This window comes from Anabrus simplex, chromosome 1 (genome assembly GCF_040414725.1).
Source record: "Anabrus simplex isolate iqAnaSimp1 chromosome 1, ASM4041472v1, whole genome shotgun sequence".
Lineage (NCBI taxonomy): Eukaryota > Metazoa > Arthropoda > Insecta > Orthoptera > Tettigoniidae > Anabrus > Anabrus simplex.
Genome location: NC_090265.1, coordinates 1,052,427,286 through 1,052,453,548, shown reverse-complemented (window position 1 = coordinate 1,052,453,548; position 26,263 = coordinate 1,052,427,286). Strand labels below are relative to the sequence as shown.

The 26,263-nt window shown below is 39.3% G+C and overlaps 1 protein-coding gene across 1 annotated transcript; it reads right to left on the bottom strand.

The window, feature by feature from the left end:
* Nucleotides 1–7,012: 7,012 nt before the first annotated feature.
* Nucleotides 7,013–25,935, bottom strand: l(3)neo43 (cytochrome c oxidase assembly protein COX16 homolog l(3)neo43). The gene is made up of 3 exons (XM_067149618.2): nucleotides 25,757–25,935; nucleotides 25,555–25,669; nucleotides 7,013–7,254 (listed from the first exon to the last, which is right to left on the bottom strand). The coding sequence occupies exons 1-3, from the start codon at nucleotides 25,921–25,923 to the stop codon at nucleotides 7,183–7,185; spliced, it is 354 nt and encodes a 117-aa protein (XP_067005719.2). The 5' UTR covers nucleotides 25,924–25,935; the 3' UTR covers nucleotides 7,013–7,182.
* Nucleotides 25,936–26,263: the final 328 nt, after the last annotated feature.

Sequence of the window (26,263 nt, the reverse complement as noted above, 5' to 3'; positions counted from 1 at the left end):
ACTATCATTAATGGTATTAACGAGCTCATAGTTCAACATGCAGTGCTTTCCCAGTCAACGTATCGGCATACAGGTTTCCATATGAGAACTGCTGATGATATGCTATCAAGCTTACACTCGTAGTTACTGGGACGTCGCAGCTCGCAGCACAGGAGAATCAGTCGAAATAATTAGAGCAAACTTGGGCATTTTAGATTACACATTCCACTCACGTGTAATGGTGGTTGCATATGCAGCAAAGCACATCTTTCCCTATCACAAGTTTGAATTATGCATGCCTCTAGTATCCAGGTAGGTGTACATCCTATCTACAGTTATTAACAAATTATACAGGGTTATTCAACGAAGATCTCCACCTGAAGACTGACATTCTGTTTTTACTTTCATTAATGGTATTACGGGGTTCATAGTTCAACATGTAGTCCTTTCCCAGGCTTTTGACTAAATTTATCGGCACGCACGTTTCCATTTGAGAACTACTGATGATATACTATCAAGCTTACGCTCGTATTTACTGGTTGCAAAGACTTTTTATTTGTAAAGCGTAGTTCCTGGGACGTCATACAGCTCGCAGCACAGGAAAATCTGTCTCCAGAGCATTGCCCATCACCCCCCTGTCAAAAGAATTGGAGCAAACTCAGGCATTTTAGATTACATGTTCCAGTCATGTGTAATGGTGGTTGAACATGCAGCAAAGCACATCTTACCCCCATCTCAAGTTTGAATAATGCACACCTCTAGTATCCAGGTAGGTATAGACCCTATCTACAGTTATTCACAAATTATACAGAGCTATTCAGCTAAGATGTCCCCTGTTTTCATTTTCATTAATGGTATTAAGGGGTTCATAGTTGAACATGCAGTACATTTCCACGCTGTTCACAAAATTTACTGGCTCACATGTATCCATATGAGAATGTTATTTGACACATTAACTTCTTATAATTAGGGCCCGGATTTATATGCACTAAAAAACCTGAAAATATGCATGCAAATATGCACTAAAAAGTTACAATATATGCACGGAAAATAAGAAAATTTGCTCTTAAAAACATGCAATTTTATTCACTTACCTATTTACAGGTATCATTTATTGCAAAAAGAAGCATCACAATAGGTAACTAGTAGTCTTTCAATGTTTTCTGGAGACAAACTATGTCTGTTGTCCGTCAAAATGAGTTTGTAGGCTGAAAATGATCGTTCTACATCAACTGACGTAATTGGACAGTACTTATACATAGGCACCAACGTTTCGGAGCATACATCTGGCAAGGATACCCTAGTTCCACTCAAGTATTGACTAATTAACTTAATCTCCTTCAGTCCTGGGTTCAAATTCAACACCTTTTCTAACTTGCATTTAATCTTCTCTCCAATTTCGCCTGGAGCGTAATTCAACGAAGATGCAGCTTTTTCAACGAGACCAAGTGATTCATGGAGGGGAGTACCAGAAGATTCTAAGCTCTCAATGGCTTTTGGAAGTTTAGAAAAATGTGCATGAATGAAATTCACATCTTGATAAACAGTAGCGGTTTCAAACACACCTTTTGCATCACGGACACACGCAATATGTTCATCTTCAAGTTTTGTAACCACTTCTTTCACTTCATTAAAATGTTCCTGATAAAATGATACTGCAGATAACCATGTCCCCCACCTAGTCAGGACAGGTTCAGGTGGCAAAGGAACTTCAGGTAGACAATCTTTGTAGAGCTGGACATGAGCTGGTGCTTTCAGAAACAGTTTCTTCCCACATCCAATTAAATTGTTAACAGCTGGAAACTGTGCGCGTATTTCTTCTGCAATGCGGTGTAATCCGTGCGCTAAACAGGTTACGCGTATGAGTTTTGGATAAAATACTTGGAGGGCCTTTGCTGCTTTCAACATATACGAAGCTGCATCTGTGAGCAGTACAAGCACTTTACAACAATTAGTCTCAATTTCAGATGGCCACAATAGTCGCAGAGAATCATTTACAAATCTTGCTATTGTGCTATGGTTGGTTTTCTCTAGTACTTTACAAGCAAGAATATGTGGCTTACCGGGTTCGTCTGGATGTAATTTACCAACCACGAAATTTGCTAGGTAGGTAATTTTTCCTAAGAGTTGATTCATCTGGTATTTTTTGATTTACACAATATTTCTCGAGAAATGATCGCAGAACTGGATTGTTTAATTTATTCCATGGAATGTTGCTGCATACGAAAGCCCTACAAAGATCATTTGAAAATGTATTAAGACTACAGGACTTGGGCTTTACCTGTGTAAGAAGTAGTAGTTGTGGTGTGCTGTTCTTCTCCTCCTTTGCTTTAATATGTGCAGTTGTTTTTGAATGCTGTTCAAGCTGAAATTTCTTTTCACATTTCACTTCCTTTGAGCAAACTTGACAGTACACGATGACACCATCTGTTGAATAGTCCCTATTACCCGACACCCACTGATTTAGTAAATCTCTTCTGCTGCTCTTTTCCTTAGGCATTTTTTAAAAACTAACACTTTTAGAAATGAGATGCAGGGCATTAAAATGGAACGTAACTAGTGAACTGAAGATACTTCTGTCCTGACCAAGTGCTCAGCCCCCTGAGATTATTATCTGCTGTGGTAGAGAAAGGAATTCAGGGAAGTCCAGCCTGCCCACCCACACCTAAGCTATCTGTTGCCATTGTCAGTTGTGAAAGTAAAGTGCCGTTACACAGACAGTCGAAAATACCAACTAGCGAGGGATGCACATAAAATAGGCAACTAGCTAGGGATGTACAAAACAGATTTATTTTAGTAGTTCTTGTAATTATCCTTAAATTCAGACATTATATACCGGAATATGCTGTTACGTCTAGAATATGCACTAACCCTCAAAATATGTCAGAATATGCAATTGCATATGCGCATATGCATTTTTTAAAAATCCGGGCCCTACTTATAATATACTATCAAGCTCACACTTGTAGTTACTGGGACGTCGCACATTATCGCAGCACAGGAGAATCGGTCTCGAGATTCTCGCAGCTGAGGCAGTACCTTAATTAAAGCCACGGTCGCTTCCTAGCCCTTTCCTATCCCATCATCAACATAAGACTTATCTGTGTTGGGGCAATGTACAGCAAATTGTAAAGAATCACATTCATATCTCAGCTATAAAAAACATTAAAAAGGAAATAGAAGATTAACACTAGACCCAATCTTCGGTATGAGGCAGTTAATGACCGAGCTCGATAGCTGCAATCACTTAAGTGCGGCCAGTAACCAGTATTCGGGAAATAGTAGGTTCGAACACCACTGTCGGCAGCCCTGAAGATGGTTTCCGATTTTCACACCAGGCAAATGCTGGGGCTGTACCTTAATTAAGGCCACGGCCGCTTCCTTCCCACTCCTAGCCCCTTCCTGTCCCATCGTCGCCATAAGACCTATCTATGTCGGTGCGACGTAATGCAAAGAAAAAGAAGAAGAAGTCAGTTAATGGAAGAGAACATTAGGAATGAAGAGGTATGGCAATGACACTCCTGGCTTTAGAAAAGGCTTATGATAGTGTACCCAGAGCAAAGGTATGGAAGGTAATGCAACAAACGATTTGGAAAACAAATGATAGAATATATGCAAGCAATGTACAAAAATTGTTGTAGCTGTGTCCAGACATGTTGGAAGTACAGTTATTTTGGAATGAAATTTGACTATGACAAGGGAGAGTACTATCATCACTGTTATTTATAGTGGTTATGGACAACAGTGTGAAGGAGACAATATTTTTCTTTTTACAACTTGCTTTATGCCACACGAACACGGGTAGGTCTTATGGCGACAATGGGATTGGAAAGTACTAGGAGTGGGAAGGAAGTGGCTGTGGCTAGTGATGGGCAACGCTCTCGCTCGAGACTGACGTCGCATATCTCGAGACTCTCGCGAGAATCTCGAGACCGATCCTCCTGTAGTGCAAGCTGTGCGACGTACCAGTAACTATGACTGTAATCTTGATAGTGTATCATTGGCAGTTATTGCGTGAAATAACGTTCTCATATGAAAACGTGCGAGCTAATACATTTTGTCAAAAGCCTGGTAAAGTACTGCATGTTCAACTACGAACCCCTTAATACCATTAAAGAAAGTGAAAACAGAATGTCAGTATCTTAAACTGTTCACGACTTATTTGGGGTGGGCATCTTAGCTGAATAACAATGCATAATTTGTGAATAACTGTAGATAGAATGTACACCTACTTGGATACTAGAGGCGTGCATTATTCGAACCTGAGACGGGGAAGATGTGTTTTGCTACATATACAACCCCCGTTACACATAAGTGGAACGTGTAATCTAAAATGCCCGACTTTGCTCCAATTCTTTCAGCAGAGGTGATGGCAACGCTCTCGAGACCGATTCTCGTGTGCTGCGAGCTGTGCGACGTCCCAGTAACTACGAGTGTAAGCTTGATAGTTATCATCAGCAGTTCTCATATGGAAACGTGTGTGACGACAAATTTTGCCAAAAGCCTAGGGAAACCCTGCATGTTGAACTATAAGCTCCTTAATATCGTTAACGAAAGTGAAGACAGAATGTCAGTACCGGTATCTCAAACTGTTCACGAGTTATGTCAGGTGGACTTCTTAGCTGAATAACCCGTATAATTTGTTAATAACTGTTATTAGGATGTAAACCTACCTGGATGCCTCACAATCGTTGTCGGCAGGGTAGCTTCTTGTGATTCAGACCGGGCCAGAGGTGTTCTGTGACGATTCCTCCTCATTGATATTATGCGTTTGTAAGTGTCCGATCATCCCAGAAGTATTTCTGCCGACGTATTTTACTTCTTTTGAATAAGCAACACAGCGGGCTGTGCTATGTGACATCTCTTCAAAATAACCGACATCCACGACTTACGTTGCGTTTCGGACATTGTCTTCAAGTTGTCGCGTACAACTAGACACAATTTCACATTGCATCTTCATAATATCGAAGTACCTAATTATGACGCAAATACTCTATAACATTGTAAGGAATTATTTCCTTCGTCACCAAAATATCGGTAAACACAAGCAGTGGTCACATGTTATTGAATGTGGGGTCTGATAACGATGTACACCTACCTGTCGAAAGAATTGCAGCAACTGAAGCATTTTAGATTACACATTTCACTCATGCGTAATGGTGGTTGCATATGCAGCAAGGCGCATCTTGCCTCGTCTCGAGTTCGAATAATGCACGCCTCTAGTATTCAGATACGTGTACCTACCAGTGCATACAATGCCAGAATGCGTTTCCTTTATAATTATGTTATACTGCGTCAAAATAGACCTCGGTAGAAACGAACGCCCTCGTCGCTTGTTGACACGTATTTACGAAATTGAGAAGGCCCCTGGTTGGCTATTCGCATACTCTGGCACAAACAACATTCAGCTTCGACTACCTGTAGGCCTTCGACACTCTGCTCGCCGCACAATGCGGGGACAACGCTCTCGAGATCTCTCAAAATTTCTCGCGAGAAATAGTGCCTGCGCTAGTCTCGAGAAATCGTCTCAGACTGCCCATCACTAGCTGTGGCCTTCATTAAGGTACAGCCCCAGTATTTGCCTGGTGTGAAAATGGGAAACCACGGAAAACCATCTTCAGGGCTGCTGACAGTGAGGTTCGAACCCACTATCTCCCGGATGCAAGCTCATGTGAAGGAGAAAAAAGTAAAATATGGGGACAGGCAGCTGGAGATAATGCTATTTGCTATATGTGGAGCAAAAAGAGACCACGGGACCCTTAGCTGAGTCCTGGCATTGTTTCCACTTACTTGCTTGAGGCTCCTCACTTTCATCCATCCTCTCCAACCTCCCTTGGTCAACTCTTGTCCTTTTCTGACCCCAAAGGCGACTCCTAGGGTGTCTTTCATTTTCACACCTTTCGTGGCCGATGTCTTTATTTTTCGAACTGTCAGATCCCTTCCATTTTTCTCTCTGATTAGTATTTAATAATCACCACCACCGCAAACAGAGAGGAAGTACAAGGGGAGCTTGACATTTTGAGTGAAATTATTGAAAATTATAGCATGAAAATCAGCACAGAAAAGAGCAAGACAAATGTTGTAGACTAAATGAGAACGGGAAGGGAAAGGAATTATAAAATTAAAGGGACAAAACCTTGAAATTTTGGAGAGCTTCAAGTAAATGGAAAGAGAACTGATGTAGAATGTAGGGCTGGACATGGAGATCAGTAAAAGGATTCAACAGGAAATGTGAGAAACCTGGTGTGGAGGAAGGTACCAATAAAGTGTAAAGAGGCAATATATTTTATTACTGCCCAATACTGATATATGCTGCAGAAACCTGGACACTGACAAAGAGACAGGTAAATATAATTCAGGCCAGTAAAATGAAATTTTTAAGTATGACAGGAAAGACAAGAAAGGACAAAATAAGTAATGAGGACGACAGGAAGGAAATGAGCAGAAAAGCTTTGTTACAATGGAGAGGGATGAACTTAAATGGTTTGGAAATGTTAAGAGGATGGAAGAGGAAGGGATGCCAAAGCAGATGATGAAGATCCAGATAAAAGGAGGGAGACTCAGACTAAGGTGGTTGAAAACGATCAAGAATAGCATAATTAGCAGAAACATGGACTGGAAGGAACAAGTTAAGAAAGAACAAGGGTGGTTGGAGAGAGGAAGATGGCAAGGTGCCATAAACATCCCAACCTGGTGGGAGCTGGACAAGGGAAATGGAGGATGACATTTCAAAATGAGAGATGCTACCAAGGTGAGCTAGGTGTTGTCCACACTTTACAGTGGTGGGACTTTCCTTACACACCATAGAATAAACTACATTTGTCATAGTGAACCACATGTATATGTATACAATGTATACTACTTCCTTCTTCTTCCAGCTTTTCCAGTATTTATACAGAATTGGTGTATTTGATGAGCTTCCTCCCTGTCCAGCTGAAATTTGGACAAGAAAATACAAATTTTTAATTTTGGGATTTAATTATTCCTTTTTTCTCCTATAGCCATTTCAGTATCTACAAAAGTGATATGGAAAAAATCTTCAAATTTCTATTTATTCCCTTTTTGCTGATTAGTAATCTTTATGCTGGAATACAGTTTTCTTTAAATGCTTATATTTTACATGCTATTTACAACAATGTACATAGTTTATACATATTGTCACATTCATATCACAGATGAATTACACTCTAACTCAAGAACAAATCACTTGCTATCTTCTATGTTTTCTTCCCAGGGACGAGGTCCTCGTACGATGGACCAATTGTCTATATCCATCTGGAAAGAAAAATAAACATATTCAAAGATAAAAAAAACTATACATTTACAAATAATTATCTCTATCTGAACTGCTTGGTTCCTAAGTCATGACAAGTACGCTATAGTAGCTTATGGAATTTAAAGGATTTGTTCTCCTTACATATCAGTCTAGTCCAGTCAAAAATTGTAGAATGGCCACTGTATGGAAATGCTATTCAGATAAATTGAATATCTATGTACAGTACGAAGCCAAATTAGTAATGGATATCTACAAAAGAAGGCAAGAACAAGTGGTAACCTTTTTTTTAAGACCATAAAAGCTTATAATTGTATCCACAGATCTTCAATGATGAAGATACTAAGAAATTTTGGACTTCATCCCAAATTAATTAAAATGATAAAATTAACACTAACAAACACTAACACCAAAGTAAATTCAAAGGAGAAATATCTGAGCCGTTTATGATTAAAACAAGATTAAGACACGGAGATGGTTTATAGCCGTTACTTTTCAATGTGATGAAGGAATGGTACAAGGAAAATCCTAAGTACATAAGAATTGGAACCAAGAAAGATAAAATAAACTTAAATTCCTTTGGATTCACAGACTACTTAGCATTACTAGCTAATAATATTTAAAAAACCAGAAATCAAACAAGTCTACAAAATATAGCACAAAAAATAGACTCCAGATGTCATTTGAAAAGACTGAGGTAATAGTAGCAGATCCACTAGTAATAAAGAGCTAGGTCATCGGCCCCCAATGGTACGAGGTACAACGAAATGGAACTATAATTAATACTTCAAAATCTATCCACTGACTAGAATTTAAAACAAATGATTGTGAATCCAAAACAATCAGTGGATTCAATTCACAATGCCTTATTTTCTGAGATGATGCTCGTTGTCTAAATGGGTACAAAGTCCAGGTCACCGGCCCCTCACAATGGTACTAATCACTGGTAAAGCAGACCCCTGGTATGTCACACACAATGGCACAAATCACAGGTGTAACAGACCCACTGCGTTCCTCACATAAAAATACTACTCACAAGCAACGTAGACCCAGGGTGTTCCTCACATTGTAGGACTAATCATGGGCGCTGGCTAGGTCCATGGTGTTCCTCACATAGTGGTACTAATCACAGGCCACGTACTCGCAGTGTTGCTCACATAGTGGTACTAATCATAGGTAATGTAAACCCACGGTGTATCACATATTGTGGTACCACCCACAGGCAACACAGACCCATGTTGTTCTGTACATAATGATACTACTATCAGGCAACGCAGACCCATGGTGTTCTTCACATAGTGGTACTAACCACAGTCAATGCACAAACCCATGGTGTTCCTCACATAGTGGTACTAATCACAGCCAATGCAGACCCAGGGTGGTTCTCATAAGAAAAGCAGACCCATTCTGAACACGGTGTAACCAACCCATTCGAGCGCAGCGCTCGGCACCTATTCTCGAAAGACACCAGTCTGTGCAGCCGAGCGCCCACTCCCCCTCCACGGTGGGATGCACACGATGGCACTAATCACAGGCAACGTCTCGAACTGTGGTGTTCCGCACATAATGGTACTGCTCCTAGGTAACGTAGACCCATGGTGTCCGTCACATGGGGGTAGTAATCGTAAGTAACATCAAACCATGGTGTTCCTCACGTAATGGTACTAATCTCAAGCAGTCTCGTGGTCCTTAGTCTATCATCCCTTGGTCACCCCTTTTTGTCTCCTCTTACGACAGGCACAGAATACCATGGATGTATTCTTCGTCTGTATCCTCCACCCATAGAGGGTACATACAGAAGAGAAACATTTTTAAAGCTGCTTAGAGAAACAGAATCGATAAACTCCTAAAAGGAGAGAGAAGAATAATTACAACATACATAAATTCAAAATATATTAAAAAGATGGACTATGTGGAAAGTGCCAAATCAAATGCCCATCACAGATACATGGAACACGAGGATTTCTATTTTTGGTCACATTATGACGACACCGGAAACCAGACCACCAAGAAAAATTAAAAATTATAGACACACTCTGGAATCTGAAACAAAAAGAATGAATTAAGGAAATGTGAGGGGATATGGAAAAAACTAGAAATAACTCTGGATAATTTGCAAAACAAACAGAAAATATAAAGAAAATGCAAAACATAAGATTTAAAACAAAAAATAGACAAACGGCATACAATGAAAAGGGTATTTACAGATGAGGAACAAGAGATCAGAACAAATGAAAAACTACTGGGCAATTCGGAAAGAAAACTTATTGAACAAGATGACCAGAAAATGATTGACAGAAGTGAACCAATGAGGGCATAAAAGCAGCAGAAGAAAAGCCAAATACTTTTCACTGATCACAAAATCTCCAGATCCAAAAGATCTAGAAAGCTGAAACTAGGAATGTAAGATTCCTTTTTTGTCCTAAGGTGCAATAAGAAAGGATTTTAAAAATTCAGCTTCTGCCCTACATTTAGGCCCTGGTAAATGACCTTAGGGTAGGAAAAAATTATTTCAGAAGATGGGATGGGTGATGGATTTGAAGTTTGAAAGACGGGCTAAATGTAACAAATCAAAGTTGTAGGCATACAAGGTAATGGATTTAAAGAGAAGAAACCCAATAATTTTCAAATTACATACATTCTAAAAGAAATATTCTAATAAACAATCTCAATAGAAAGGGGTAAAAAAAAAAAAACCTAAATATTCAAAAGTTAAGTTACTTGACAAAAGAGGACAAATAAGTAACATTCAAAAAGAATGTGATTTCATCCAAATTTGAAGCAGGAAAATGCAAGAAAACTCAAAGTCCATGACTTTACTTGTTGCCCTGGAGAGCAATTCTTACAAGACACTGTGAAGAAAAAGGAATTTAACAATGATTTTATTTGGGGCTGGGGGAATATTGAAGCACTGATTAAAGTTGATGCAGGAAAATCTCAATGAAACTTTACACATTCAAACTACAGTACTTGATTTGAAGCAGAAAGTAGTGCGAAGAGGTTCCTTAAGTCCAAAATTTTACTTGATGTGCCTTTGATAAAGTTATTATCGACGACACTGTAATGTAAAGAAAAAAAACTTGAAATCTGAACACCACTAGTCTGGCTTAAGATATTAATACGAACAGTTCTTGAAGATTAAGAGATCTTGTTACTCAACTTTTAGACTTAAAATTCTTCTTCAAAGAATCAGCAGACATGCTGATAGGATTAAAATATCTAAGATCAGAGAAGAGCTTACAAGTTTTGAAGTAACCAGTTCATGTTTTGATGTGGCAGATCCTGAAGGTGAATAAAATATGGAGTGAAATGTCCACACCAGGCAGACATTCGGAGCTGCCAGTTGATCAGGTTTCCATTCTTTTATCTGATGTGTCATGGTGAGGAATCCATGAAATGCGAGTTGAAGCAAGGACAGCAAAATTGTCAAGGCCATAGGATGTCCTATGTTTACAACAGAGTTGTGCAGTTGCACTGGTGGCCTGGTCTCGATGCCTGCGGTCACAAAACTGGCGTAGGGAATGACTTGACAGCATGCAAGTGAGTGTTTCAAGAGTATTGAGGTCCTGGCTTTTATACAGGAACTATTAAGTGGGGCTAAGGTAATAACTAAGTTTACAAAGATTAGACAAGATAGGCATAAAGGGAAAAGTCAAAATAAATATAATTGAGTACGAAGAGTACAATAAAGACACAGTGGTTATCAAAAAGAACATAGAAATAATTAGAAAAAGACTGAATAAGTTAATGACAAAAAAATGACATCACTAGAAACATCACAGCACATGTAATAGACAACCAACTGAAATCAAATGATCAAAGGAACCAGAAACTGAACAATCACAAGGCAGAAAGACAGTTAGTACATGAATAACCGAGCAGAAGCACGGATGAAACACAAAGATTTTAACTCGAAGTAAAATGCTAAGTGTAAAATGAAACTATCAATAAAGATCATCATCAAAAGGAAGGTATAGCGACATTTGAATTGATGAATACATTGCATATATAGAAAAAACAATTAGGCATTAATAATAACCTCTTACTCGATACTTTTCGCATAAACGTGAACATATACTGGGAGGAGAAACCACTGTGACTTTGAGTTCACAAATTTTTTACAAAGTGAGAAAAGTTAGGGTTCAAGTGGTAAAGGACACACCATTGAGATAGGGTGAGTCACCAATCCAGCATTAGTGTAAACCTTCATGACTCGTACTCGTTTATCACGTCAAAAAAAAAAAAAACAATGAACAACTGTATCGAGTTGCCGAACAAGAGGATGACCTGGATCCTTAAAGATGAAGTCACCCACCTTTATGTTAGGTGCGACAATCTGCCACTTTACCTTGGTTTGGAGGTGGCCAAGATACTCCCATCTTCCACTGATGCCATAACCTATTATGTGAAGCCTCAACTTTCTTCTAAAGTAGAGAAAGAAGTGAAGTTTGCACAAGCAAAGGTGGAGGGGAGGCCAAAAATCCCTCTATCAAAAACTAAGGAGACTAAGGAAGGAAGTCCTCAGGATCATGAGACAAAGGAGTAAGTGACATAAAATTCACAATCCCTTCAATTTGAATTAACAAAGAATTAAATTCTGCATAAGAAAAGATAACAGATGTGGCAACTTTAAGTCTCTCTTGGTTAATTTAACACAAGATTCCCAGCAACCTCCGTGTTAAGTGGCATAAAAAGGAATGAAATACCACTTAAAACCTTTAGAATAGGATAAATATTTTAAGCTTCCCTACTTTTAGGAGAGATAAGCGCTTTCCTGAGCTCTTCACAAACACCACAAAAGGTCTTAGCATTATCTGAGAACACGTCTGAAGGAAAACCTCTACGAGAAGTGAATCTGGCAAAGCCTGCAAGAATATAAGTAGGAGCATTAATTACTAGCTCCAATTGGATGGCTCCAGTAACCATGCACATGAAGAGAATAATATAAGCTTAATGCTTAGAATGCGAAGGCTTACCTGAATAAGAATAGTCGCCTGCATAATCAATGCCAGTAAGGGAAGGACGACGCTGAACATCAGATATGAAAGTAGGAAGATCTCCCATAATTTGAGATGCAGATTGTGGTCTTCAGCTAATGCAACAAATACATTTACGGATTACAAAGTTAACTTCATGGATCCCGTTAATAACCCAGTAGTGTTCTTGAATTAAATACAGCAAGGTTCGAACACCTGCATGACGAATAATCAATGCAGTTACGTGATGGTTAGCTGGAAGGAGGATAGGATGTTGCTTTTCTTCAGAAAGATTAGAAGAAAGCCTGCCTCCTATCTTAAGGAGACCGTCTGAGTCTACTAAGGGAGATAAAGCAAGTAATTATAAAGCAAGTAATTTACTGGCTTTTTGATAAAGAAATTCTCTTGTTCAAAAGACTTTAGCTCATCAGGAAAGGCTTCTTGTTTAGTTAAGCACAATGCTTTAATGGCTGCCAAATTTAATTCAACACTGGTTAAGTGAACACTAGGGATAAGTGGTTGGTCAACAACAAAATATTTCCAACACAAAACAAGCCATTACTTGCAAACGTTTAAAAGAGGTGCAGAAACGATGTAACAACAGGTAAGAACTGTAGTTATATGGGGAAATCCGGTGGTATTATGAGCTTCAGGGAGATCAGACACCTCACTAGAAAAAAAATGAGGCCAATGAGAAGAGCTTTGTACCAGCCAAGATGGACCGTGCCTTTAAGATTGATCGAAGAATTAGGAGAACATCCTCTTGATATGACATCAGCAGGATTTTCCTTGACTGAAACATTACTGAATGGAGGTTTGTTCCTAAATTTTGGATACAAAGTTAGCCACATAAGTTTGCCAATGAAAGAAGGTTTAGCAAGCCAAGTTAAAACAATAGTGCAATCAGTCCTGAAAAATACATTTTCAATATCAAGTTTCAAATCCTGCTTTAATTTGACAGACAACCCTACAGCTAAAAGAGCTGCACAAAGCTTCAACCGTGGCAAAGAAATGAGCACATACAAGATTGGAATGATAAGCACCAGCACTAACGCAATAAGTAAGACGGGCACAACATCCGTATGCTTTCCCAGAATTATTTGAAAATGGATGGAGTTGCAAATTATCACAGGCTGAAGCTTGCAGTAAGGTCCTAGGAATAGAAATAAACAAAATGGCAGAAAGAATCTCTGTAACAGCCTTCCATCTTTTCAAGAAAGTACAGGGAACTGGCTCATCCTACTCTATTTTCAGTGACCAAAGTTCTTGCAAGGAAAGCTTTGCAGTAATCACAACAGGAGCTACATTCTGCAAAGGATCAATGATCTTAGCAATTTCAAAAAGAATTTACCTTTTAGTAAGACAGTCTGTGCTTAGTTTCGGCTTTGTAGATGAAGCAATCAGATTTTGGACACCAGTATAAACCAAGTGCCTCGATGGAAGATTCATCCTTTAAAAAAATTCCACTGGGTCAATAATTTGATTTTGGGTTGGAAAGTTGGTTAGAAAAATCAATAGAGTTGGAACCCTACTTATGCAAGATGAAACTGAAACCACCGCCATTTAGCAACTTACAAGATCTGGTACTACGCTTACTGCCTCAGCTACGGTTGGATTTAAAAAAAAAAATTAAAAAAAAAAAAATCAACATAAAAGGTGAGATCATTTTGAGCTTCTGGATGGTATAGATGACAATCAAGTTGTGCCAAATGATGAAGTGTCCTAATGGCAAGAAAAGCTAGTGGTTTTAAACCATAATGTTTTAAGACAAAATTCTTTGATAGGTTTTATAGGATGATCATGCCACAGAATCCTTTGTAAATCCCACTGGATGGAATTGATCAAGATTCGCCTATATCAGCCATAACAGCAACAGGGAACAACTGAAAATTTACCAAAATGGAAATAAGATCAGTCTGAATAAGCATCAGCACTAATGCAATAAATATAAGTCAAACAGAATGTTATTTAGAGATACAGCTTGGGAATCAAGAGCAGAACCACTAAATACAATGTGAATTTTATCTTTGGTAATTTCATCTTTCCAAACTAGATGATAATTTAAATAAACTGAATTCTGAGAAGAAATTTCTTGAGAATTAACTACCTCCATGTGATTTACAGATTCATACTCTTTCATGAAGTTAAAGTATTGCTCTCCGAGGTGATTATCACTCTTGAATTTATTTTCTATTGATAAAAGTGCCTTAAAAGCTCTGGGCCTTAAACTAGTAAAAGGAGAATTGGAAATGCGAGGTAGTCAAACTAAAAAGGACCTTCTTCTGTTCAAGTGGTGATGTGAATGAAGAGCTGTTCACAAATTTTGTCTTCATGTGTAAATTTAGAAATCTGAGAGGTACACGTTTCTATAGTACAAAATCTTTGAACACCAGTTGTAACCAGGTGACATTTGGATTTTAATTGCTTAGATAATCTGGGAATTTGTCCAGTGAAAATCCCAGCCCAAGTTGGTTTGGTGGATGGATCTATAAAACAAGTTTTTTCTGTACATTACTCAGAATTTAAAAAGAATGGTACGTATTTCTGTATCAGCCACAGTAACAAGGAAATGCACCTTTTAATTTTCCATCATCTCTGTATGTACTGTATGTATACGCATCACGAGAAAATGGCTCAGAGTAGAAAGCAGGACTTCAGTGCCCCGAAGGGCAGAAGTAGTTTCATTAAAAGTTTGAGAACTGGTAGTAGGTTTCTTTTCAGCAGGCTGAGATTTTTAAAATTCAAAGCGATGGAATAAAGAATGGTGCTTACCAAGGGAAAATCAGTATGTAAAGTCTGTGAATGAGGCACTACAATCTAGGCTTTAAATCATTTTGTTCACACTAGGGTTGGGCAGACCGGAACATTCACTTGTTCCGCAACATTAGGAACTTGAGGCGGAGTGTTTCGGTACAGAGTGCCGAGACACGGGACACAGGACTGTAACTGCGTCCTAGAGAGAACTTCGAGAGGCAACAGGACATTCTCCGCTTCAGCTGGATGTGCCTGAACCGAACGTGCTGTGCCAAGGCCGCACTAGATAGATTAGTTGGCCTTGGCTGTGTCTGCCAGTCGATACCGGCTGTGTGCCGCCCTGTGTTCGTGTTGGAGTGTCAACATTTTTTCATCCAGTTATATCTTTAATTCTAAAGCGATGACCCGTATTTTTCTTGGGCTTAAAAGTTTCCTTAAAGTCCAAATTCATTTTTAATGTCAATCCCCGAGAAAGTGTTGAGGGAAATTTTCGAGATATTGAAGAAAGTAAATGGAAGTTGAGAGGGAAGGAATTCGAAGTGCAGAGAGAATAAGGCGGGGCGCACATTGGGACGCAGGCGAAGCAGCTAAAGCAGTGCAGCGCAGAGCAGATTTTTGTAATCCACACAAATCATTGCACCATCGCAAGTTGACAGACAGGGCAGGGCAGAGCAGAGCAGGCCGGTTCTGCACGTACTTCCGCCTACCACGCGATGTCTTCGAAACACAGTTTCCTGTGCACGTGTCACGCAGTTAGTTAAGGAATGGAGGAGAAAATTACCACAGCCATTGTCTCACCATGTTTTGTAGGTACTATGTGAATCATGTGGACTGCAATGCAAGTATGTACGTATATATATGTATGTATCTATGTTCGTGAGTAAATGGCTGAACAGAATTTAATGAAAATCGGTATGTAAATTAGGGGAATAAGGCACTACAGTCTAGGCTATAAATCATTTTATTCACGCTGCGTAACAAGGTAGTTTAGAGAAGCCTAAAATGTAACCCACCGAGCAAGTGGCCGTGCGGTTAGGGTCACGCATCTGTGAGTTTGCATTCGGGAGATAGTGGGTTCGAACCCCACTGTCGGCAGCCCTGAAGATGGTTTTCCGTGGTTTCCTATTTTCACACTAGGCAAATGCTGGGGCTGTACCTTAATTAAGGCCACGCCCGCTACCTTCCCAATCTTTCACCCTTCTTCCGTCGCCGAAAACCTTCGATATGTTAGTGCGACGTTAAACAAACAGCAAACAAAAGAATGTAATCCTCATATATCTATGAAACAATCCATGACCCAAGTTCTCGCAACATATAGAATTTAAGACAAAGATCTAATGCTGATTATGGAGAGCATCATCGCCGACTTCGTCGCCGTCATCCATCATCACATTTATGTGAAGAGATAAATACGGAAAATCATTTATCATGTCTTGTCAAATATAAATGCAAACGCGTTCACAACAGATTGTCAATGTTGATTGTTTTTAGTATCTTGAGTCTTGTGACAACTAGATGAAAATCTAGCAGTACATTTGTAAATACATATTTTTCCCTCTCCCCCACTGTGATCCTATTAATGAATTTACCATGCAAGTTGGTCGTGCGGTTAGGATCGCCTTGCTATGAGCTTGCATTCGGGAGATAGGAGGTTCGAACCCCACTGTCGGCAACCGTGAAGATAGTTTTCCGTTGTTTCCCATTTTCACACCAGGCTAATGCTGGGGGGGCTGTACCTTAATTAAGGCCTCGGTCGCTTCCTTCCCATTCCTAGCCCTTTCCTATTCCATCGTTGCCATAAGACCTATCTGTGTCGGTGCGACGTAAAAAATATAAAAAATAATCATGAATTAAATTCTTTGCTTAGTCCATATGAACGCCGAACATCGGTAACATAGAAATATTGTTCAGTCTTGTAAACTGGCGAAGGTGTTTGTTTTTATTGCGATTGTCTTAAGCTGAATAACCGCATTGCCATCAGCACAAGGGAAATGGTGAAGATGACTAACAAAATGAGAAAAATCGCGAATGCTTGAAGAAAAAGAAAAAAGAGCCTCTTTATACTGGATGCCCCAGTATCACAGAGTCTAAAGAAAACATGTTATTTCTGAAAATCGACGAGACCCTGCATGGCAATGTGCGCTCACGTCCACTTCGCAATTTCGTAAGCTTCGTGCTGTTCTGCTCTGCGGCCAACTGCTTCTCAACGTGCGCCCGGCCTAACAGCAGGAAAGTACAACAATGTATTCATCCAGTTATATTTTTAATTCCAAAGCGATGACCCATATTTTTCTTGGGCTTAAAAGTTTCCTTAAAGTCCAAATTAATGTTTAACGTCAATCCCCGAGAAAGTGTTGAGGGAAATTTTCGAGATATTAATTACTCACTAATTACTCACAATACAGGCCAATACATTCAACTGGTGAATATATTCTTGAATTGGTTACTTTTAAACACCTGCACTGCCATTGTAACCGTGTTATGTGTATTTTATATTGACCGGAAAAATCTTAACCTAATAGCAGCCTTTAACGTGATTATTGGGCGCGAATTTCAGTGTTCCGACTGTTCGTTCACGTTCCCTGCAGCTTTATGCTGGAGCATGGCCATAACTACACACAGGCACACACCACACAGCACGTTCCGTACAGGCACACTCCCAGTTCCCACTGGTGCGGAGCATGTAATGTTGCCTCTCGAAGTTCTCTCTACACTGCGATGTTACAGTCCCGCGTCCCGTGCGCCCGCTGCACAGTTCAGCTAGTAGGCAAAGGGCAGTGCATAGTGGCGCTTCTGATGGGACAGCGAGTCAGTGTCTCAGGCTCGCTTGAGAATGTTTCGGAACAATTGACACTCGGTGTTCTGGAACAGCGGAACATAACTGTGCACCGGCACCTTGTGCCGAAACAGGGACATAGTGCCCAACCCTAGTTCACACTGAGCAAAATGGTAGTTTAGGGGAAGGCCTAAAATTTAATTCTCAAATATCTATGTTATTAGTGGTCCTATCAATAAATACTACACAAATGAAGTTACACAGAATTCGATTTTCAATAATTTGTGTCATATTTTTACCGTACTGGCTATTATAACAGAGATATTCATGAATTTAGATTTTTTTCGATGTTTTGTTGATGCCGAACCACGAGAAAATAGATGAACAGAATTGAATGAAAATCGGTACGTAAAGTAATAAGGCACTACAGTCTAGGCTATAAATAATTTTATTCATGCTGGATGAAATGGTAGTTTAGGGGAAGGTGCCTAAAATTTAATTTTTAAATACCTGTGTTATAGGTCCTATCAAAGTACTACTTAAAAAAGTTATAGAGAATAACATTTTCGATCATTTACGTCTTACCGTACCAACTATGATAACAGAATTAATGAATTTAGACTTTCGTTGCTTAGTTCGTATCAACGTTGAGCATTGCTACCATGGAAGAATCGTGTTAACTGGCGATGGTTTTAGTCACGATTATCTTAAGGTGTAAAGCCGCGTGGTCATTGGTCCATATCAACATGGAAAACTGGGAAGATAATATAAAAAATGGTAAAGGAACAATTGCTTGAAGAACAAGACCAGAGGGAGTCATGAAAGAAGGAAGGACTCCCTTTGCATTAGATGCCTTTAATATCACAGAGTCGGAAGAAAACTAAATGTGAATGCCTACAATATGGAAAGTTCATATAACTGATAAACAATAACATTACGCTGTTGTGAGGTGATATGTCTCTTCTGCTGCCACTAATCTCCGATAGCTGGGATTACTTCTGCGTCTCGAGAAAAACAGCATGCCTGAATATTGGTGGAAAGTAGTGGGGAAGTTATGTAACTTTGCATATGTTATTTGATTGTCCCGTCAACGACGGGTACTACTGTTAGTTTGCACTAAGTTCCACAGAGAGCTCTTAAAAAAAGAAGGGATCTGCTAAATGTATGCAACTCAGAATTTTCCAATCCTTGATATCAAAAAAGGTGTATGGAGTGTTTTTACCAAGACTACCAATAGACTTTCAAATTGAAAGCGACTGTATTTGAGGTATCTCGAAGATGAACTCTCAAAAAACAGAAAGATTGATTCTTACTTTTGTTAATACTAGTAATTTCAACAGAAGTACGATTCTTTTGAAGACCTAATTTTTTAATTAAGCTTTGGCTAATGAAATCATGGATAGCAGCATTATCAAGTAAGCAACGTGCACTACACCAATATATTTGAGAAGCTTGAAATTGTACTACAGAGTAGAAAGCAGGACTTCAGTGTCCCGAAGGGTAGTAGTAGTTTCAATAAAAGTTTGAGAACTGGTAGTAAGCTTATTAACTTCAGGTTTCTTTTCAGCAGGCTGAGGTTTTAAAAATTCAAAGCGATGGAATAAAGAATGGTGCTTACCAAGGGAACTATCCATACGGCCATATTGAAAACAACAATGAAATTTTGCAGAGTGGATCAGGGGTCCATAAGAAAACGAAAGGAATATACAAAAACGTAGCTGACATTTTGTGCTGTAAGGTCCTGAAATCGATAAGGAAATGTCTAACAGGATTGCAAGCGTTAGCATATAGCTCAACGTGGACAGCCCTGGTGACCAGCTGAAGTGAGCTTTCTGTGCCAGGCAGTTAACACATGTTCCTTTCAGAGAACAGTCATGAATCCGGCTAATGTTCTGGAATATGCATTACGTTATTTCTGTAAAAAAGGTTTCTCCTTTTACCGTGAAATAACTTCCAAAGAAAGGGAGATGGGTTGACATGTGATGGAATTAATTGAAAATTATCCCATGGGTCCGCTTTGGCTAATGAAATCATGGATAGCAGCATTATCAGGTAAGCAACGTGCACTACACCAATATCTTTGAGAATCTTGAAATTGTACTACAGAGTAGAAAGCAGGACTTCAGTGCCCCGAAGGGTAGTAGTAGTTTCAATAAAAGTTTGAGAACTGGTAGTAGGCTTATTAACTTCAGGTTTCTTTTCAGCAGGCTGATGTTTTTAAAATTCAAAGCGATGGAATAAAGAATGGTGCTTACCAAGGGAACTATCCATATTGAAAACAACAATGAAATTTTGCAGAGTGGATGAGGGGCCCATAAGAAAGGAATATACAAAAACGTAGCTGACATTTTGAGCTGTAAGGTCCTGAAATCGACAGGGAAATGTCTAACAGGATTGCAAGCGTTAGCATATAGCTCGACGTGGACAGCCCTGGTGACCAGCTGAAGTGAGCTTTCTGTGCCAGGCAGTTAACACATGTTCCTTTCAGAGAACAGTCATGAATCCGGCTAATGTTCTGTAGTATGCATTACGTTATTTCTGTAAAAAAGGATTTCTCCTTTTACTGTGAAATAACTTCCAAAGGAAGGGAGATGGGTTGACATGTGATGGAATTAATTGAAAATTATCCCATGGGTACCGTCATCATCTCAGAGTCATGCCTGGAGAGAAATAGTGAAAGTGATAGTGGAAGCAGCAACACCTCATCTGCATTACCCGAAAGAGAAAGCAGTACACCATTGCCAGGTCCGCAAGGTGTCACAGATCTGAGTTTGAGCCCCAAGCCTGATCCCGTCAATCCAGTGAAGAGACCCCGCAGTCACCTAACACATCTACTAATTCAAGCTATGTTTCCAGTCCACAGAAGAAAGTGAAACTAACAGTAGATCTTGCGTACAAAAGGAAAGCTCTAAATTAATGATTAAATAAGGCGGGGGTAAAAAGCGGCTTTCATTAACCACTGTTCACAAAATCTGTCGTAAGATGACGTCACTATGACAAGTGTAAGGTGGAAGAACCAATTAGGATCTACATTAGTGAATTCTGTAGAACACAGGAAATTGATGCATACAAAATTATTTTCTCGCTTTGCAGAAGCAAGAGGACTGAAGCAGAATGGACGTGAAGAAGACCTGCGATTGTGGGCCTCGGAAATTTCAAGAATGATTTTAATAGGGCAAACTAATTTCGGTACGTCTACTAGTTGGTTGAGTTGTTTCAAGAAAAAGTACAGAAGTAGAAAAGTCACAAAATTTGTATCCCGTGAGTATCTGCAAGAAGAAGGCCTAAAAGATTAAATCCCAAAGAAATTTATGGAAGCAGCTGCAGAGCAATTTTTAGACTACACCCGTTCTTCAATATACAATATAGATCACAGTGGGCTTTTGTGCGCGAAGGGCTTTATTGTTTGTTGGTGAAAAACATAAAGAAACAGTTGCTCAATCAGTTAGTGCACTCACGCATTCATACACAATTATGCCTACAATTAGTATGGCCGGTACTCTTTTCCCAAAATTATTCACTGTACTACAGGAGGCAATTGGAACTTTCGGTCTGAGTTTCAAAAAAAAAAAGTTTTAAGCCAGAAATATAATTGTAACAGCCACGAAATCAGGATTAATGGGGAAAAGGAATTAAAATATTGGTTTACAGAATCCTTCTTCCCATTTGCGAAAGAGAAGTGTTTGTTACAGTTATTCCTGGACTTCTTGGAGTGATAAAAAGCAGTCTTGAATCATTCTTCCAGGCAACAGTACAGACATTCTCCAGATTCCTCCCGGCATTACAGCGAAAATACAGCCCTCGGATAAGTTTTTCTTCCGGCAATGGAAGGCTTTGTATCGCCGTTTAACAGACATTGTGACGACTTGTGAAGACTTTCAGTCTGATGCATCAGAGAAACAGCATACTGAACATGCAACCCTTCATTCATTTTCAATTTTCTTCCCCACAGTACAAGGACATAATTAAACATTCATGGTTCGCAACCAATTACACAACAGAGAGACCACCAGAGTTCGAAGTGCCAGCGAAATATTGCCTTCAAACAAGTAGGCCTAAGGAAAACTGAAGAACAATGTGGCTTTAAAATGCATACTTGTTGTACATGGTGCTAAAAATATTTGTGATTTTAACATGCGATTAACGCATCCCATTTATGTTTCACATTTGTTCCCTAACAATAAAGTGACCTTGGCGCGTGGTAACCTGCCAGTTCGTTCTCTCTCTCTCTCTCTCTCCAGCACAACTGCAACTACACTCCGCAGTGCACCGAGCAAGCCAGTAAGATGCAAGGGTTGTCCAGTAGCTGCGTTGTCACACGGATTTTGCATCAAGCTATCGATACCTTCCAGTTCGAAATAGCAGCTAATTTTTTGTACATCGCTATTTTATGGTTTCCTCATCCTCTTTGAGAAAATTTATTCTCAATTTTAATATGACCGTATGGATAGTTCCCTTGTTAGAGGCACAATGAAAACAGGTTTGAGTAGTAGGCCACTTATTTAAAAGGTGTTTGCCAGATAGACCGTTGAAATAACGCTCGTCTACTGACAAAGATTTAAATTTGGGGAAAAAATAGAGATGTTGGATCATAACACAAAACATTGGGGTAACTGAGCCTGTGCATTAACAGCTTGGGTTTTACCAGGAAAACAAGAGCTAGACCTAGTAGAATGGGGGTTGGCTGTGGGAGTTTGCAAGATGATTGCAGAAAGAACTTGGGATCTACATTTGATGAAATCTGTGACAGAAGCACTCCCGAAGTATGAAATTTTTCTGGTCGTGTGATAGGAAGATTAAATGAAATGAAGTATGGCTTTTAGTGCCGGGATATCCCAAGACGGGTTCGGCACGCCAGGTGCAGGTCTTTCTATTTGACACCTGTAGGCGACCTGCGCGTCATGATGAGGATGAAATGATGATGAAGACAGCACACACACCCAGCCCCCGTGCCATTGGAATTAGCCAATTAAGGTTAAAATCCCTGACCCGGCGGGGAATCCAACCTGGGACCCTCTGAACCGAAGGCCAGTACGCTGACCGTTCAGCCAACGAGTCGGACATTAAATAAAGCCTGCACATGATGGTCAACTTTCAATCTCTCATTTCCATATCTCTCTACTAATAATTCAACAGCGGTCTGATCGTTACTGCCTGTAAGGGGAAAAGGCTGTACAAGTTTTAAAGCTATGCCCTGCAAGTAGGCCAGCAAATGGTGGAACTTTTGAACATTGGGCAAAGATGAATTGCAATGCACAAGAGATAGAAAGAGTTTGAAATAAGTTTCTCGTTTTAATTTATTGGCATTAAAAATGGGTCAATTTTTGGAAGAAGTGCCCGAACAGGGACTTATTGAATGTTACTAATTCCAAAATTTTCCGAATTTGCGCAAAATTCTCATAGACCAAACGTGTCCCTTGAAATAGAGATCTTCGAATTCCTCCCTATACTTTGCTTGATCTGTGAATTTTAAGATTGGTTTGAACTTCTTCATACTCTTCAAAACCAGCTTGATAAGCTTTACTACAAAAGGTTATTAAACCATATGTTCGATAGGCTTACTTGATATTTTTGTTGTTGTGACTTTGATGTATATGAGAGTGGATAAAAGAAGTGAAAATAATGTGAGAGAAGAAAGTTACTTTGCAGAAAGTGACTGAGATAAAGCGCACTATAACCCTCCTTGTTCTTTTTACTTTTTTTATTTTATGTGCTCTTAAAAATCTGTTGAAATGGACAACCAAAATCTTGGTTTACTACACCTGGGGTGGGGACGGTAGAATAACACCCATGGTATCCAAAGCCTGATGTAAGAGGCAACTAAAAGGGGCTCCAGGAACTCTCAATTTGGGAGCGTGGGTTGACGAACATGGGGCCCTCAGCTGAGTCCTGGCATTGCTTCCACTTATTTGTGCCAGGCTCCTCGCTTTCATCTATCCTAACCGACCTTCCTTGTTCAACTCTTGTTCTTTTCTGACCTCGACGGTATTAGGTTGCGAGACCTAGAGAGTCTTTCATTTTCACGCCCTTCATGGCCTGTCTCTTTCTTTGTCCGATACGTTCATTATTCGAAGTGTCGGATCCCTTCCATTTTTCTCTCTGATAAGTGTTATATTGAGGATGGTTGCCTAGTTGTACTTCCTCTTGAAACAAAAATCATCACCACCACCATCTTGGTTTACTGGTGGTTTAAGCCAAGATTTTAAAGTTTAGCTGGAGTCTCCAACCAGAACTGTGCTAGGGAAACACAATGATACTGTGTATCACTACCATCCCGTGGAGTGCAATGTGAAGCTGCTGTTTTGGGTTATGCTTCGTTCCTTGCAGTGGAACATTCTATTACCAATCCTATCAAGCAAACACTCAAAAGTTCCGTAATCTAACCTAAATATCTTATTGTACCAGTATTAATATGTTTGTTACATACAAATACAGACTGTTTTTGGCCTAACATTTCTTGAACGGTGAATACCTACACACTTGTTCCTCATCACTATTTGAATTAGTTGACCATTTCACTGATCTTCAAGATTTTATGCCAAAATATTGAAATAACACACACTAATAATATGGATTATGAGTCAAAATACACTCATGGAAATAATCCCAATAATATGAGTTAGCTAATATACGGGAAACTACCTCACTCCTCATTTCCCTAGAACGCCTCTTCAGTGGCCCCTAGGCTGTCTATGGCAACTGTTAGCGGAGCTGCAGAGGATCAAACCAGCCTTCGGGCTGAATACCCAACATACATTAGCTAATAACTCTATGAAACATAACACTAATATTATAAGTAAATATTATTGGTTTCTTACTAATAATATTAGTGAAAGATGTTTTATGAAAGCTCTGGAACTTTAGACTGTTAGATAGGCAGCGTAGTACTGAGAAAGAATGTTAGGTTTAAACTAAATAGTTTTTATATTAAATAGTTTTCACTTTTAAAGTGATGTATATTGACTGGGTGGACCAAAACCTAACACTGATTTTTTAGTTTTAACTGTATCAATACGATGAAGTTCGTAAATTGTACTAGTGTAGTACTGTTCGTTAAAAGTGAGAAAAATTTATTAAATTGTTTTCCATTTGATCGAGTATTTCATATAACAACATTGCTATTAATCGCGATATTCCTACTGATGTCAATATAATTACCTATGTTGATTTCAGTTGGGAAAATCACAAAGACAATCTTTCTGAGGATGTAAAAAGGCAGGTGGAGTGCAAGTGTCTGCCATTACAATGAAAACTGCCCAACTTAATAGCAACTGATAGTATGCAGAAGTCCTGCAATCACAATGAAAATTCCCTAACACGGTCTACACCTGAGAAATGGCGTATGGTGACTTCCCTGTCAAGTTTCTGGGGTAACGTTAAGAGCTCATGTAATTTAATTAAATCTTACCCACAATGCATACACTACTTCACCTAGAATTCTGTATTCAATGTAGAATTCTGCAGCAAAGCATATCAGCTTATATTTAATAAATTTCTGCACACAAATTTCACTTGGGATGTACGGAAAATGTAGCACGATTTGCAATATTTTGCCATTAAAAGTAAATATATTTTAGGGCACGTTGGTGAGTCCCTAGAATTGGCAATATTACAGAGGGTAAGGTTTTAAGATTTTCATTACTAAACTGTTCTTCATGCTGAAAGGGTATTATACCTTTACCCATCGTTACCAGCAATCGCTCTTGAAACACTTTTAGTTCTATACCTAAATCCACAGGGTGCTCCATGCTTTTGAGAAAGTGTATAAATTGTATGGTAAAGCTATTCACACCAACCTCCTTAACTTTCTCATATTCCTTTTCTAGGGTCACTTCACCCGGTTTTTTCATCTTGACACCATACTTTTCAGCTTCCTCGGGTCTTAGTGCGCTTTTCTTCGAATACTGATACCTGTAACAAACATACAGCGTATCAATTCCAAATCCTTGGATCGCATGTAAACAACGGCGCACTATTGCACTTTTTAAAAATCTGTACCTCAGCACAGTAAATTCTTTTAAACCAAATGATCCACCAACAACCAATAAAAGAAAAGGTACACCATAACGAAAAAAATTAATCTTTGATAATCGCGCTAATTTATCCGCTACTGCCATCACAAAATTACTGTACATTATCCTGCATTTTCTGTCAGCAAAGAGCATGTGGTAGAAGCGGAAAACTATCGATAGCGTTATCGATATCTATCGACAGGGACTACTATCGTCAAACATCGATAGTCAGTTGCCTATTATCGATAGTCAACCATAGTTTTTTTCGTTGCCAACGGTTTTTTTTTCCCTCATTGGCTTACTATTCGTGCTAACAGAAACTGTAGAGCTGTTTGCAGTTAACTGGTGAAAAGCTTGTTCCAGTTCATAGGTGTGCATTTAAGTATCTCTGCGTACCTGAGACTTCAGTGCCGGCAGAAAGACTATTTAGCATTTTGGAAGGTGGAATTCCCCATTTAACGTAACCAAATACTGTATTTGACGTAACCTTAGT